This window comes from Cupressus sempervirens, chromosome 11, assembly GCF_028749045.1.
Source record: "Cupressus sempervirens isolate cs-2001-9-10 chromosome 11, ASM2874904v1, whole genome shotgun sequence".
Taxonomy (NCBI): Eukaryota; Viridiplantae; Streptophyta; class Pinopsida; order Cupressales; family Cupressaceae; genus Cupressus; species Cupressus sempervirens.
This window is the reverse complement of record NC_143128.1, coordinates 423,782,746-423,799,690: the sequence shown is the minus strand read 5'-3', so window position 1 is coordinate 423,799,690 and position 16,945 is coordinate 423,782,746. Positions and strand designations below refer to the sequence as shown.

Below are 16,945 nucleotides of genomic sequence, written 5' to 3'. Positions count from 1 at the left end.
ATAGTCTTGGAAAAGACCAACACTGGAGGAACATTTTGTTGGAGGAAATTGTGAGAGTATTTGTTGATATTTTACTGGTTGAATATGAAAGCTTTTGCATGAATAATTTGTTCAATTTTCAGAGGGTTTTGTGTGAGAAATTGGGTCAAATATTTAGGCATAATATTACACCAATGCCCTCTCAAGTTCAAGTAGAGCCTAAAGCATAAGAGAAATATGCCATTCTTGTAAAGTTGGTCTTGAACCTTTCGTGGTTTTGTTGATGAATCAATTTCACTTCTTACAACATCATTAGCCTTGTGGATTAGGTTTTTGTTCTAATAAGCAAAGTAATGGTTATGAGACCTAAAACTTCCTATTAATTTAAGCATGTTGCAATTGCAAGTTCAAGAAGTGTCAAGGAGCTACTAAAGATTTAAATACCTCCAAGAATTTATGAAATTATTTTAATAACTACAAAAGAGGTTTAAAAGGAATTAAGAACAAAGGTGTATCATAGTAATACAATATTTTACATCATGTGCTATACTTTAGTTATTAACAAGTTTGGAATATTATGCTACAATATCCTCTTTTAGATATCAATAAATAATGATATTTCATAGATATTATCTTTTCCTCCAACAATAAAAAAAGAATTCTAAGCACATTCTCGATAAATAATACCCATCAATTATTTTTCTTCAATTATTGCCCCTGTATGATTGAATCCACAAGAAATTTGCAATACATTAACAGCCTGACCAAAATTAATTCTTGTTGGTTCGAGATAATCAAACTCATTACCAAGACCCTACAAAAGAAAAACACAAGTAAAAGTGATTACCAAGTCATACACAAAAACAACATTATAGAATAATTAGTACGTCTCCACAATACCTATGTAGCACTTTACAAAACTATATTTAAAAAATATGCATGTGATTTTGACAAGATTAAATGTATCAAACTTTTTCTTAATCAATTCATTGAAATGATGCTAAAGATTAAGCCCGATATGTTGATCTTTGCATTTAGAGATTTATCAAGAATAAAAAATGTTTCAAATCATTTGTGCACTTTAATTTGCTCGAGGTGTGGAAATTATCCATAAAATATAGTAATGTGAATTGTCCAATAGGTTTATATACAATGGAACTAGCATGGAACAAATAGAAAACATAAGAGCATAAATTCTCAAAAAACCCCAAATTTTGCAATTTAAAAAAGCTATTCCCCAAAATCACATGATAATTACTTATGACCTTCAATGTTCAACAAGTCTTAAGGATTTAATTAGCCAAAAAAAAATTGTCCATTAATTGCATTTAGCATCCACTAACCTACTACAAAATCTTTACCATATCAAATCACTATTTAATAAAAAAAACACATTGATTTTTAAAAACAAAATTGAATTAATGAAGCTATTAATAGAGACATGTTTTCTAATATACTTCTACATTTGACATTAAGTACACTAATATGAATGGTTAATAGATGTGATTTTTAATCAGCATTTCACCATAAAGGAGCTTGTTTTCTTGGAATTCTCAAGATCTTGATTATTCAAAAGAATTTTAACATTTCAACCATCAACAATAAAACCAAAGAAGGTTGTTTAGATTATCAAGATTAGGTTGCAACAAATTTTCTTTTTAAATGCTATAAAAGTATGATAATTTGAAAAATTAATTTGACACTCGCTAGCAAGCTTTAATGACAAGCAAGTAGGGCAGTGCCAACTATATAATCATGTGAGAAGCATAAGATTGTCCATAAAGTAAATTAATATTTTTGAAATCATCAGTACAATGGTCTTATAAGTAAGAAAAAAAAAAGATCAACTCATAGTGCTGAAAAAATAAGTTATTGCAATTTCTTATATCAAAATGAGGGATTTTTTTATTATGTTTGAATTTCTTGCAAATTTTGTCAGCTTAATGCATTTGTGAAGCCACTATGCATTCCTCACACTTACTAGGGAATTACTTTCCATTTAGGCTCATCTGTACATGGAGGTTCATAAGGCTTGTGCTGGATGGAGTAAAATAGAAGTACAAGAATGCTTTAGAAAAATATAGTTTAGTGTTCCATGCATGTTTAATATTAATTAAATAAACTAATTCAAGCCTTGATAGAAGTCATATGCCCTATTCTTATGGGCTTAACTTAATCCCTCAAGAAGAAAGCCTCTTATATTTTTGATGATCAAGATATATTTTAGCAACAACTTTGCCATTAAAAAGGAATGTTCCTTGTGCTTTGACTTTTAATTAGAACGCATACCTATAATCTCTCAAATTCTCAACACAAATTCCATCAATGTTTTTAACCTCGTAATCCATTTATACAATAAAATCAATGAAAACATTTCAATATCATTTATCATCTTTTGAGATGTAATAATCTATTTCAAACATATTTCCATTACTCTATCTTGAGCTATTTTGTTCAAAACCTATCAACTTGAGCTTCGCAATTGCTTCCGTTTTCATATTATTTGCATTTCACAACCTTGATATTATTCTCATTCACATTGTTCAATATATTGCGAGTACTATTAAATCACAAATTTAAATCAATTGATTTCAATTTTGTGATTTAAATTATCTACTCAACCAAAGAAAGTTATCTTTCTATTAACTTTCTTAAGCTTCAGGATTTAGAGAATTAGAGGCAAGCTTGGATGGTCATGAGGTTGAATGACTTAAGAGAGAATATAAACTAGGAGCTTATTAGGACCTTCGAACCTTTAGAATATCTCAATTTAGAGTCATTGGCTATGTTTGCTTATTTGTACTTAATTTGTAGGTTGCCTTTATACAAAGTATATTTAATGGAGTTGTGGTCAATTTTAACCACCTACGTATAATTTATGCACTATTAAGTATGCTTTAAGCAATGCAATGCTATTAGCAATATGAATAAAAGAAAAATGATCCGATTTTCTATAATGCAAGGGTTAAGCTTTGTTTTAGAATTTTATGCTGCCATGATAGAAAATATAATATTGAAAATGACACATTGTGCCTTATTCTGAAAAGAAATTGCGACAATAGCTTTAGAACAAAAAAATTATTATCTCATGAAGACCCACGGAGCAAAGTTGGATGGTCATGACATTGAATAAATTCTAAGAGGATTTGAACTAAGAGCTTCATCAGGCCCTTCAACCCTCTCGAATAACTCTATTTGTAGTAGTAAGAGTCATTGGCTATGGTTAATTATTTCTTCTTAGTTTGTAGGTTAACTTAATACAAACTATATTGTAATTGAACTTTAGTCAGTTGTAACCAATTATTATTTATGCACTATGAGGTATGCTTTGACCAATGCAATGCTATTAGCATTATGACTATAAGCAACAACATCCTATTTTCTATAGTACATGGATTAAGCTTTGTTTTAACATTTTAAGTTGCCATGATAGAAAGCATAATATTGAAAACGACAAATTGTGTCTTATTTTCAAAAGAATTTGTGACAATAGCTTCCAAAAAAAATATTTTCATAGCTTGTCAAGACCCATAAGAAAAATTAAGCAGTACTTAAAAAGATTATATTAAATATATGTGTGAATGTAAGAAGATTAAAGGTGTTAGAGAATTTTCTTAATTAATTCATTGAGACAATGTCAAAGATTATGTCTATGATCTTGTTCTCTACATTAAGAGATTTGTTAAAAAAAGTGATTGTCAATTGTGGGCATTCTTTGATTTTCTTGAGCACTAGAATTTGTTTATATATCAAGCTAATGTGAATTGTGCGATCGGTTAATATAAAATGGATTATATTAGGTATAAATTTGAATGCATAAGAATCTTAGTGCATTTTGGTTCTATCACGATACTGAAATATTCTCCCCTCTTCCTTATCATTGTAGGAGGTCATGTTGAAACATATCCATACAAGTTAAGTGCACCTATAATAATACATATCCTCGCAGGTTAAGTGCACCTCTAATGATCTATATTCATATAGGTCCAATCATGAATTGATTTACAATGTTGGTTACACTATTCCCTAACCTTAATATGTAACTCCAATATCTTGGAGAAACTGACATTTTAAGAAAATAAAGAAACATGATTCAAGATCATATTAAATCTAATGATGCAAGTCTCAAATTTTGATCAAAGTTGTTGCAAGTTGTGGGGATGTTAACCATACTCAAATTATGGTAAAGAGTATATTTTGTTGTGCTTTCTTGAACATGGATTTAATGTTAAGAGGCAAATGCTTCCTCTTTGTAATCTATAGGACCTCTACAAATTTGTTTCATCTACTAGTACAACAAGATGTAACAAGCTTGTTCATAATTTCCTAATGCTTGTAGCTATCAATTTTTCAAACTGGTTGTCTTTTGTTTCATTTTGAATCCCAAAATCGTTAATCGTATATTTAAATTTCTTTTAGAAAAGAGTCATATTTTTATCAGCTGTTGTTTTATTATAAATCCCTAAAAATGCCTAAAAGAATAAATAAATTACTACAAACTAAATGATTACATATAGAAACAAATACTAAATAGTGGAATATGAAGAACAAAAGCAAACCAAACTATGAGATTCAAATAAAAAGAACTACAAAAAATAGTATTTGTACATCACTATATTATTAACCTTTGTTAAAATGAGTGAATAGGTGAGGCTCCACCCTACTAAGCTAAGTCACAAGGTTTTAATTTTAATTCGAGTTTGTCAATCATAAAATTTGGATGAAATTCAACAAGGATAAATATTCGAAAACAAATCGACATTAATTTTTTATTTATTTTAAAATATAAGTAATAGATGCACAAAATAGTCAAAATAGTTTGACATTGCTAAATATTTAAACCATAGTTCTGAAAATCGCCCAAAAATCGCCTGAATCGCGTGAATCGCGATACGATTCAACCCAGCTGAGTTTTTGTCAAGGTTGCATGGGTACGGGAATGAGAACGGGTACGGGAGCGAGTACGGGTACACATATTTTTCAAAATAGGGGACGAGGGTACGTGTGTATGCCTAATTTTTTCTATATAATTAATATTTTATAGAAAATATAAAAATCAAAATATCTGTCATGAGTCATGACATTGAGCATTCAAAACAAGAAATTTGAAAATATAAGCCATAAGTCAAATATATATATATATATATATATATATATATATATATATATATATATATATATATATATATATGCTATTGCTGAATGTTTAAAGTATTTTTCATAATAGGGGACAGAGGTACTTGGGTATGTCAAACTTATTTTAAAATTACACTTTTATATTTATAAAAAATCTGATTTTATGAGTTATGACAATGGTTTTTCAAAACAAGAACAATGATAAAGTTTGCAAATGTAATGTACTGTTTTCAATTTCAGATTTGCTATATGTTTGAAATAATAATACATGATAAATGCTTAGATGCATAACAAAGAAGGCAAACTTTAAACATGAACAAGAAGATCCTAAACCATATGACAATGACATATTGCAAATGATAAACTTTTGACTTGAATAGTGATAAAGTTTATTGTTAATGAGTATCAAAGTTTCAAACTGATTTGGTATTGAATTAAGTTTGATAAACAACAAGCTAATACAAAAACAAAAAACCAAAAAAAAAAAATCAGAATCTTAATCAAGGTCCTTAGCTATGATGCTCTCCACCGAGTACCTGGTACTTGGGTACGTGGGTACAAGTACCAAGGGTGTGGGTACGAGTAACCATGCAACCTTGGTTTTTGTGAATCGTGAATCGTAATCGGCGATTTTTTGGCATGAATCGCCTGAATCTCCATGTGAATCAGCCGCAGTAGCCCATAATGTTGCATTTAATTTTTTGAAAAAAATACATATTTTTATTGTTTTATTTTTAGCCTTTCCTCTTTGTTTTAACTCTAAAGGGCCTTCTAATTGTTAAGCATGAGTAGAAAAGAGGAAAAGTGAGAGAGAAGAAGAGAAAAGAAAAACCACAAGTTTCCAATCGGCAAGAAGGAAGAGCACCAAAGAGATCAGAAGTCCATCTGGGGAGGCCATAAATTGCATTGGGAGCATTAAGGAGTCAATATCTTCATACGTTTCAAACTTTCATGGATCTTCATCTTAGATTCTTACATACATTTATGATTTGATGTCTTATGGATCTTCATCTTACATACATTCTATGATTTGAATCATTATGATCATTTGATTTCTATTTGCTTCAGCTAGCCTACAATTTACATTTTATATAACATAGTTACGTATGTGATGGATTTTATGTTCCATGTTTATGTATGTTAAGTTTTAACTTCTATTTATGATGTTATAGTGTGTTTAAGTTATATTCAATAAAAGGTGCATGAAATAAGTTTTAAATTGTTAAAATCTCTAAATTTAAAGGGTTTTTTCAAATTTGCGAATTCATGGCCGATTCACGATTCGATTCAGCCTTGCCGATTCTGATCCGATTCCAATTCTCGTTACTTTGATTTAAACTAAATAACTCAATATTTTGTTACAATAAAATTATATTATTTTAAAAAACATTATATTAGATATCATAAAATTCGGATGAAGTTCGGATAGGCTAAAAATTCGCTGAAATTCGAATTTCATGGATGGAATTTGATGTATCATGTGACTTAGCTACTAAGGATAGGAACAGATATAGTAGGATTGTTACCATGTACCATGTACTTGTGGGGAAAATGGCCATGGAGCACTATGCCAGCCTTGATTGATTAGAATTTTGGTCTTGGAAGTATCATAAACTGTTTGGATTTAAGTTACTAAGCAAGAATAAGAAAATATCTTTTAGTTGGGTTTTAGCAAATCATTTCCCATGTGAAAAATTGTCTATTTATAGGGGGCACAAATTGGTGGGAAAAGTTATATTTTTTATAGCACCACACTGTGCTAACATTGTAAATTTACATCATACAAAAACAGTTTCTACATTCTACCAAGTTTCTAAAGCATATTTTGATAGACCCCTGCTGTTCGTGTTTTTCAAGAAGCCATTTTACTAAACATTCTGTGTGAATCAACTATGGCTACAACATTAGACAAGATTCCTCTATCACATGCTTTTGAGATACATCCCTAGCTCATTCCAATAGCTTCCATTTGGCACAAACCAGAACTATATTGATCCTACAAACATGGAGCTCTATGAGATGAAAGATTATCAAAGCAATTTTGTCAAATAGTTTAGACGCTTTGTCTAATAGCAACTGATACCATTCAAACAATAACTCTTCAAGGCACTCTGTCACATAATTTACATGTCATTTGTGTATTTGTCTACCAGGGTTGTAACTTGTGACAACTTTTGTTTAAAACACTACAACCTTTGTTGTTTGATTGTTGTCCACGTTATTGTTTGTGGGCAAAAGTATTTCACAAACACTTTGTTGGTAAATATATTGTTCTTTCCAATGTAACTCTTACATGCCCAAACTTGTGAAACAATTTGATACCAACAGTTGGATAATCTATCATGAGATTGATAGATTTTCTCTGAATTGAAAGGTACAGCTCCCTTATCAATGATATTCAATGAATTTGTTTGTTCCTAAACTAATTGGGTACGTTCTTAACCCGAGAACGGAAGAGAAAAACCAAGCCAGCCCTAGACAGAACTAACTCAGGCAGAGAATTCAATTCTACACCTAGCCAACCCCAGGAATTCACACTTCCTATGACTCCCCGACATTGGTAATGCAATGTGAATGCTATGTATGCAAATGCAGTGGAATATGAAATGAAAGAGAGTGTTAAATAATCCCAATTCTTGTAATAGGAACGTCTGCAAATACTTTGATCTACAACCCATTCATTATTCAACACAAGATGGAAGATGATGCCCAAAACTGAAAATAACAATACTCTGATTGATAATAATCAAAGGAAAAATAACTAAATGCTCTGATTTAGAATAAAACCCCTGTTGCTTTGAACATCACAAATAAGAATTCTCAGATTTTATTTGCTCACAACTTATGCTCAATCTATTACAAAAACTCAAACTCTTAACATGCATAATGAAAATGCAAAAAATTAACTAAGTTCCTTCCCCCTGCTCCAGCTCTCTGTCTCTTGCAAAAAAGAAGAACCTCTGCAAATGAAAAGGTTTTACAATAAATACATTCTCCAGCAACCGTTTGGTTTCCTTCGGTGACTTTTCAGTTCTTGTCTCTTTGACTTCTCATCCTTTCCTTTTGAAAATTGATATGCTTATTAACTTTTAAAGTTAATAATGATAGATATTAACATATTTAAATTATATTTTAACAATTGACATTTAAATATGTTAAATCAATATCAAAATCTTTCCTTTGTTGAGCGGACAGCAAAATAAATACTACTGCCAGGTAAAAATGAGTCATTTTTTGTGGGGCATATCTTTTTATTCCACCGTTGGATCGAGCTCATTTATGGATATGTTCTTCCAAACTTAGTTATCTTCATCTTGACCAGAGTGATCGGAAAAATAATCAATGAGTCAAAAGATATGAATTTCTGAATTCTGCTCTATATGACTGCTACAAAATCAGAATTAATAAAATAAAGTGTCTAGCCATTCTTCTTTCAATGCTCTATAATCCACGTCTTCAATCTGCAAAAATGTTATCTTGCATGCTTACAATGTTAATTCTCTGTTAAAATTTGGGAGAAATTCTCTAGAATGTTTATAGTGGAAATCTAATTTTGGTCTTCTCCCTTTTGTGGAAAATTGAACTTTGACTGTGAAAGGCGCAATGAAAAATGAATTTTCCATTTCCATGTAGTGGGCACAATTTTGATGTAGATTGATTCACAAATTATTTTTCTAGAGTGATCTTGATGCTAGACCCCATATACCTTTATTGTAGATTGAGATTTGCCTTTTCTCTCTTCACGTGGAAAATTGGACTTTGCCTGCGAAAGTCGTAGCGAAAAATGAATTTTCCGCTATACATTTTTCCTTTTGCTGGAAAATGAAATATTTGCTTCTCCAATGGAAAATTAGAAAATGACTGCGAAAGTCACAATGGAAAATGAGTTTTCCACTACACTTCATTTTCCTTTGGTGGAAAATCCCAAGTTGACTACTCCATTGTGGAAAATTCAAAAAGTGCTTCTCCAATGGAAAATCTGAAAATGACTGTGAAAGGCGCAGCAGAAAATGAGTTTTCCACTCTGCTTTTTCCCTTTGGTGAAAAATCCCAAGTTGACTACTCCATTGCGGAAAATTCAAAAAGTGCTTCTCCAATGGAAAATCTGAAAATGACTGCGAAAGTCGCAATGGAAAATGAGTTTTCCACTACACTTCATTTTTCCTTTGGTGGAAAATCTCAAGTTGACTACTCCATTGTGGAAAATTAGAAAATGACTGCGAAAATTGCAGTGGAAAATGAGTTTTCCACTACACTTCATTTTTCCTTTGGTGGAAAATCCCAAGTTGACTACTCCATTGCGGAAAATTCAAAAAGTGCTTCTCCATGGTGGAAAAATGAACTTTGATTTCTATTTGCTTCCACATTTGTATATCTGGACCCATAAATAATTCAATCCTTCATAGAAACTTTGTTAAGCATACTGGGAACAATTTTTGGGAAATTCTTTATGGGGGGCAACTTTAAAGTTTTTAAAATGGTGTACTGAAAGTGCACCTACACACTTCACATGCTTTTTCTAAGTTTCCATATTTCTACTTGGACAATTTCACATTTGATAAATCTCCTTTTTTTACACTTTGCTCAATGACCATACCTTGTTTCACAATTCCTATGCAGCACAGGCAGAGAGAATGTTGGTATCTTTGATCTATGCAATTTATGTAGCTTCCACATTTTACACATGTTTTCACTAGTCTAGTGAGAACCACATGTCATATTGTTCTTCAATGCCCATATCTTGTTTCACAATACCTATGTGTCAGAGGCTAGGAGTATGTTGGTATTTTTTACCTATGCATTACATGTGACTGAGAGAGAATAGATGCCTAGACAATGCTTCCATAATTGGCATACATCTTCTCAAGTGTTGTTGGAACCACATGCAGCTACACATAGACATTCCATTGAGCATTTTGTGGAGTATTAATACTTTATGGATTTACTAATTATCAATAGTTGTAAGCCTGTCACTACAAATGAATCTCACAGACATTATGACAAACAATTGCCATGCATCCATTTCACACTTTGATGATCATTCAGATTTCAAGAATGACATGGAAAGGCTGATCTCATTAATTTCTGGCTAAATTTACACATAATTATGAATGCTTATACAACTAAATTTGCTGATACAAGTCCGGAATTAAAATATAATAGGGTGACTTATTGTTCTAACCTGTGATGTTTTAAACTACTGCTAACAAGATTGTTGAATTGCCTGAATAATCATGACCAGCTGAAGTCTGATTAAAAGACTCAAATCACCTTTTTCCTCGTGAGCATTTTATTAAACTTAGCAAACCAAAAAAAACATCATCTCTGAGTTTCTACAACGAAGATCAACTGCAATTTTAATGTATGATTACAGACACTCTCAAAAACAATTTGAATACATAAGATAATGAATAGATATTTTAATAAACATTAGTCATACATGTAGTTGAAGCCAATAAACAATGCTTAAATTAGTAATATCTGGCCTCTTAGCTGGTATAGAAGATGCTGGTATAATATTTCTGAATATAGCAGTTAGCATTTCCAAAAAATGGAAGAATGGACATGCTCAAATATCACAGATGGGTTTTATGTAAATTTATATAGGACTGATATGCACCTCTTTCAATTCGTCCCAAATTTTGCAACTTACTTCTCAAACACCAAATTTTCCCCTAAGAGTGGCACTTCACAAAGTAGCACCCAAAATCCTTTGTTAATGAAGAATCACTGCATTATATTTTCCATGCCTCTCTTTCCAAATTTCCTTATGAAATATTTCACTTATGAGCTGTGATAAGTATAATCCCACCTCATAAATTAAACCCAAACAAATTCTTAATAATCCCAATACCCATAGCAGCATAATTTGTTTGGAGAAAAAACATGGATTTATAAAAGGAGGTAAAAAACTCTAGAAAAGGTCTTTTAAAAATTTAATTTTCTATAAATTGAACATTTCCATAGTATAGAGATATTGAGAGAAAATAGAATAGAAAGTTCAGCCCAAGAATTGTATAATATATATCTTCGTTGGTTATATTCATATCGCTGATTACATTGCATAACATACTATAACAACATAAATGATAACCTATGAAGCAAGACTGAGGCAACTGGTTAAGGACAGTGGACAACAAATGAACATGGTTACCTCTAGCCTGTGTGCGGCAGTGGCAAGTATTGGTAGGAGAAGCAATAAGGAAATCATCTCCCTTGTGGCAGCCTAGTTGATTGGTGCTCCAAGCAAGAGGACAAGGTAGAGCACAGAAAAGGCCCATTGAAGCTGCTCCTTGTTCGACTGTCAAAGACCTCGTTCAGGAGGTTGTCAATACTAGTAAAGAACTAACTATGGTAATGAAGGAGCTGGTGTAAGTTTTCTCCATTTTATTGTAGGTTCTGGTTGCTGGTCGGGGTTTTTGGTCCTAGTTGTTTCTGCTAGATGTTTTGCAGTTTTTCTTTTCGAGCTTTTATACTATATGTTTGACTGTATTTAGGTTCCAAGTCCTTGTAAAACCTACATTTTTGGCTTCTTGTCATTCTTGTAGGTCCCAGGTCCTTGTAAAACCTAGTGGGACTTTTATCTCGTTTATATAGCTTTTTGTTGATTGTATGGGGTTGCAGGTCCCCTCAAAACCTATTTTTACCATAGTCCAGAATAACATAAATGATAACTCGATGGTGACAATTGACAAAATGCCAATATAATATGTAATAACCCCAACCGGTTCACTATACCAAAAAATTGTTGATGATAAATTTCAAACACAATATAGAAATATGAAAATAACTGATCACAACTAGTTATGTATAAATTTTCGACATATCGCATATAAATCTGGCAATTGAAGCTTTGCAAGTTATTTCTCCTTTACTCATTCAATGAGATTCGCAAAGTCAAATATGAAGGCAAACATAATTAATAGTTCCAACTTTGAATTATGTCACTTATAATCCACTACGATATGCAAACCCAATTTCCATGAACAAATAAATTTCAAAGTTTGGTGCCACTTATACAACTCTAAAATAACCAAATTAATATTGAGTAAAGCAATCAAAATTTAGAAGAACTTGATCATTCTCAAACCATGCTTGAACTTATAGTAGAATCCAAATGGTCCTGAGCATGAATGGAACCTCTAATTTTGAATGTAGACTAGTAAAGGGTTGAGCGTTGAATAGAAGATTTTGAAGCAACTTTGCTCCGAGAAGATGACTCTAAGTTTTGCGCAATCCTCATCGCCTCTTGTAAGGAAAATGAGTCCGATGACTTCACCCATACAAGGAGTGGCTCAACCAATCCCTCCATAAATAGCGTCACTCACTTGCATTATAATATATCATAACCATAACTGAGAGCTTCTAGAACTCACTGATATAACTCTCTAATCTACTAGACTCCTTCAACTGAGCAAACTCACGAAAGTATACTTCAAGATCCTTCTTGTCAAACCTCTTGATCAAATGATCCACAAACTAGGACATGATCTGATCATACCACAAAGAAACTAAGCCATGGTACCACCAGGCATGGGCAACTTTGTCCAAATGTAATATTCCATATTTGATGGCGTCCACCTCAAACATAGGACGCAAAGGCAAGTAAGTGTCAATCTTAGTGATCCAAGCTCAAGTTGTAACTCTCCCACTACCATCGAAGTGCTCTAGAGTCATTTTACTGGCAATCTCTCTCAAATCAGTCTATCGAGGCCTCTATCTCTCAGGTGTTGACCTCACTCTGGAATGCTCCCACTTCTGCATCAGTAACCTATGAAAATTCAAATGTTGCTTTATACCCTTGGTAAAGTATCCCAGTCTACAAAGTGTGCCACCACATTGTCAGCAAATGGAGCAGCCTTGAACATTGACCATATCTACCTCGAGCCTCAAAAATGTGGACCTTTGTGGCTTATCATATGTGCTAGTCTATTTGTTAGCTCTATCAGCTAACTTGGCTCGATCCTCTACTCAAACTCGGACTCCATCTCTATATTTATCACCATCCCAGGATCTATCATAAACTCGAGATCTATGAGAACCAACAGAAACATCTCGAGCCCTCTCTATACTGTGTCCTTAAGGGAGTGCTATTTGCTACAATGTGTCAGAAAGTTATTGCAACACACTTTCCACCTGGTTCAATCCCACTACCAAGTCCTGGAATGTAGCCTGAACCTCTCTATCTTCCTCTAAACCTGTGCCAGCATCCATGTAACATTTACCCGCCAAACCACCTCGACTAACAACTCCACAGTCGCCCACTGTACCAAATTGAATGTTAGGATTGCCATCTCTGGGTGAAGTGCGACCTCTACACGTATAATGCATACCAAACCTCTCATCACCATCCATAACATTGAAAACCAAACCTCAAAATAATGCACTAATTAAACTGAGCCCAATTCTTGTAGGTTCGCAGAAACCGCTTTGATACAACTATAATAACCCCCATCAGTTCACTATACCAAATATTTTGTTAATGTTGAATTTCAAACACAATGTTGAAATATGGAAATAACTGATCCCAATAGGTTATGTTTAAATTATCACAAATTGCATATAAATCTTGCATTTGAAGCTTTGCAAGTTATTTCTTCTTTACTCATTCAATGAGATTTGCAAAGTCAAATATCAAGGCAAAAATAATAAGCAGTTAAACCTTTCAATTATGTCACTTATAATCCACTATGATATGCAAATGCAATATCCATGAACAAATAAATTTCAAAGTTTAGTGTCACTTATACAACTCTGAATTAACCAAATTAATATTGTGTAAGGTAGTCAAAATAGAGAAGAACTTGATCATTCTCAAACCATGCTCGAACTTATAGCAAAATCCAAATAGGCCTGAGCATGAACACAAACTCTAATTCTTTGAATGTAGAAAGGTAAAGGGTTGAACCCTCCCCCATCCACTATGATATGCAAATGCAATAGCCATGAACAAATAAATTTCAAAGTTTAGTGTCACTTATGCAACTCTGAATTAACCAGATTAATATTGTGTAAGGTAGTCAAAATAGAGAAGAACCTGATCATTCCCAAACCATGCTCGAACTTATAGCAAAATCCAAATGGGCCTGAGCATGAACACAAACTCTAATTCTTTGAATGTAGAAAGGTAAAGGGTTGAACCCTCCCCCCCCCCCACACCCTCGCCCTCAAATGTTAGCCTCGGGTCATCAATGGTGATCCTAGGTTCTCCAAATTGAAATGCAAGTACCTGATGACAAATGCAGGACCAGTAACAGAAATCATAGGCCCTCAATTAATCCCACAAGTGCCTGAATATTGAAATGCAGGGGCTAGAATAATGAATTGCAAGGCTTGAATGAAGATCGTAGGCCTATGGAAGTTGATGCAAGCCTCGATTAGACACAATCTCTGCCACAAGAAGGACGACAACCTCCCAGAACACACACAGGCATCTCCAATCCCAAACAAAAGTATCAAATATTAACAATAGTGGTATCTCTAAATCCCAATAAGAATTCTACTTAATATGGGCGTCCAAGCTTGAAGTCCGACGCCTAGGTTATAATGCAAGTCAAACACAATCAACAATATTTTAAATACCAGATATGCAACCAAAGGACTGATTTTCCAATTACCAAATGAATTATAGGCCTCCTTTCACAAAGCAAATCAATTATATTCAATTCCCCTTAGCAAAATGATAACTCCTAGCCACAGATAAATACAGTAGGAGATCCAACCAAAATAACCAAATCACTATACTTCAACAGTGATTCAAAACAATTATCTAAAACTAATTCAGTATACCTCAGCTGTGAATTACAAAGCACCTTTCAACTCCAAACCCTTATACTTCAGCAAGGGCACAAAAATCATCAAACTCAAAAACTCTTGACAGGCAACAAAAGCAAAACAATCAATCGGATAATCAAATGATTTTCTAATCAAATGGGCTCATATTTACAATCCTCAAATGGCACAAGTTTCCCAAATGTAAATCCACTAAGTAGCTTCCTCAACACATCATTTTACAACATTTAAATATAATGAAGTGCCATATAATAATGTCAACTTTAATAATTAATTAATAAATAGGAGCCCATGCAATAAATAGCCCAATCCACTGCAGGCGATGACCAACTACCAATGCCACCATCTGCATTGCCAAATATGGCAACCACTCGAGTTAGATTTACTAAAAATAGTAAGTCCACAATTGAGACATCACCCTGTCAACTCACGAAGTTTGCTATTAAAAAAATGACTTTATCAAATGCAAAGACTCACAAAAAATGGGGATAATAGAGTCCTCCTCACTTCCCAAGTTTGTTGGTCTTCAAGCAATCCAACAACACATACAGAAACCTCCACTAGGGTCCCATATAAAGCAAATGATATCCATGTCATCACTCAACCAACTGTATGCCAACATCATCAAAACCAACAACATAACTAGCAATACCTACACTAATGATGTAGAATTCAGGATACCACCACTACGACACAACTCTGTAGGAGATCTCAACACATTCTCCTTCAGTATGTCTACCCACCACCCTACACACAATCTGGCTTAGGGACAAACTAACTCTGCAACCGATGCAAATCTTGAACATGTGAGTCGAATACAAGACTGTAAATACTCATCCTAGTATAAACACCATCATCGTCCTTCTATTGTTGTGATGATTCTCCCCCAACCATATCAATATATACTATAAATCCACATGCCAAATAGAGAAAGGCCTTTACACCGATAGCAAAGTTGTCTCCTCTTTAGGTCCTCTTAGCATGTATCATCAAACTTCCTTGTTGACTTGCCCTTGTCCTCAAAAACAAGCAGGGACTCCTCATTAACTTGTGGAGGAATAGAAGATTTTGAAGCAACCGGCTTCGAGAAGATGACTCCAAGTCTTGCAACTTCCTCATTGCTTCTTGTAAAGAAAATGGTGTAATGAATTCACCTATCCAGGGAGTGGCTCAACCAATCCCTCCATAAATAGCATCACTCGTCTACGCTCTGATATATTATAAACCATAACTAAGAGCCTCTGGAACTCATTGATATAGCTTTCTAATCCACTAGATTGTTTCAACTGAGCCAACTCACAGAAGTATACCACAAGATCCTTCTTGTCCAACCTCTCAATCAAACAATCCACAAACTCCTGATAGGATGTGATTTGATCATGCCACAAAGAAACTAACGCATGGCACCACCAGTCATGGGCAGCTCCGTCCAAATGTCATACTCCAAATCTGATGGTGACCACCTCAAATAGGGAGCAAAGCCAAATAAATGTCTAGCTTATGGATCCATGCACGAGCTCTAACTCTCCCACTACCATTGAAGTGCTCCAATGTCATCTTACTAGAAACCTCTCTCAAATCAGTCTCTCAAGGCCTTTGTCTCACTGGTGTTGGACGTCACTCTGGAATGCTCCTGCTTCTATGTCAGGAACCTATCAAAATAAGTGTTGCTTTACAGTTTGTGATAAAGCATCCCACTCCGCAAAGTGTGCCACCATATCATTAGCAAAAGGAGCAGCCTCAAGCTCAACATTGACTGTATACACCTTAGGTCTCAGAAACGTAGGCCTTTGTGGCCTATCATATGTGCTAGTCCACATGTCAACTCTATCAGCTAACCTACCTCGATTTTCAACTCGAACTCGATCTCCATCATTGTATCCATCACCATCTCAAAATCTATCATCAACTCAAGATCTATGAGAACCAATAGAAACATCTCGAGCCCTCTCCCTACTTTGTCCCCGAGGGAGTACTATCTGTTGTAGAGTGTCAGGAAGCTGTTGCAGCACACCTGCCACCTAGTTATGTCCTGCTG

The 16,945-nt window shown here is 33.7% G+C and overlaps 1 protein-coding gene across 6 annotated transcripts in view; it reads right to left on the bottom strand.

The window, feature by feature from the left end:
- Window positions 1-465: 465 nt before the first annotated feature.
- Window positions 466-16,945, bottom strand: part of RUG1 (Regulator of chromosome condensation (RCC1) family protein) — a 274,217-nt gene continuing 257,737 nt past the window's right edge. For all 6 annotated transcript variants that reach the window (XM_089809717.1, XM_089809722.1, XM_089809721.1 and 3 more), the window contains one exon: window positions 466-793. In XM_089809717.1, coding sequence (XP_089665843.1) covers window positions 674-793 — 120 coding nt within the window. In that variant the 3' untranslated portion in view covers window positions 466-673. The remainder of the gene's footprint in view (window positions 794-16,945) is intronic.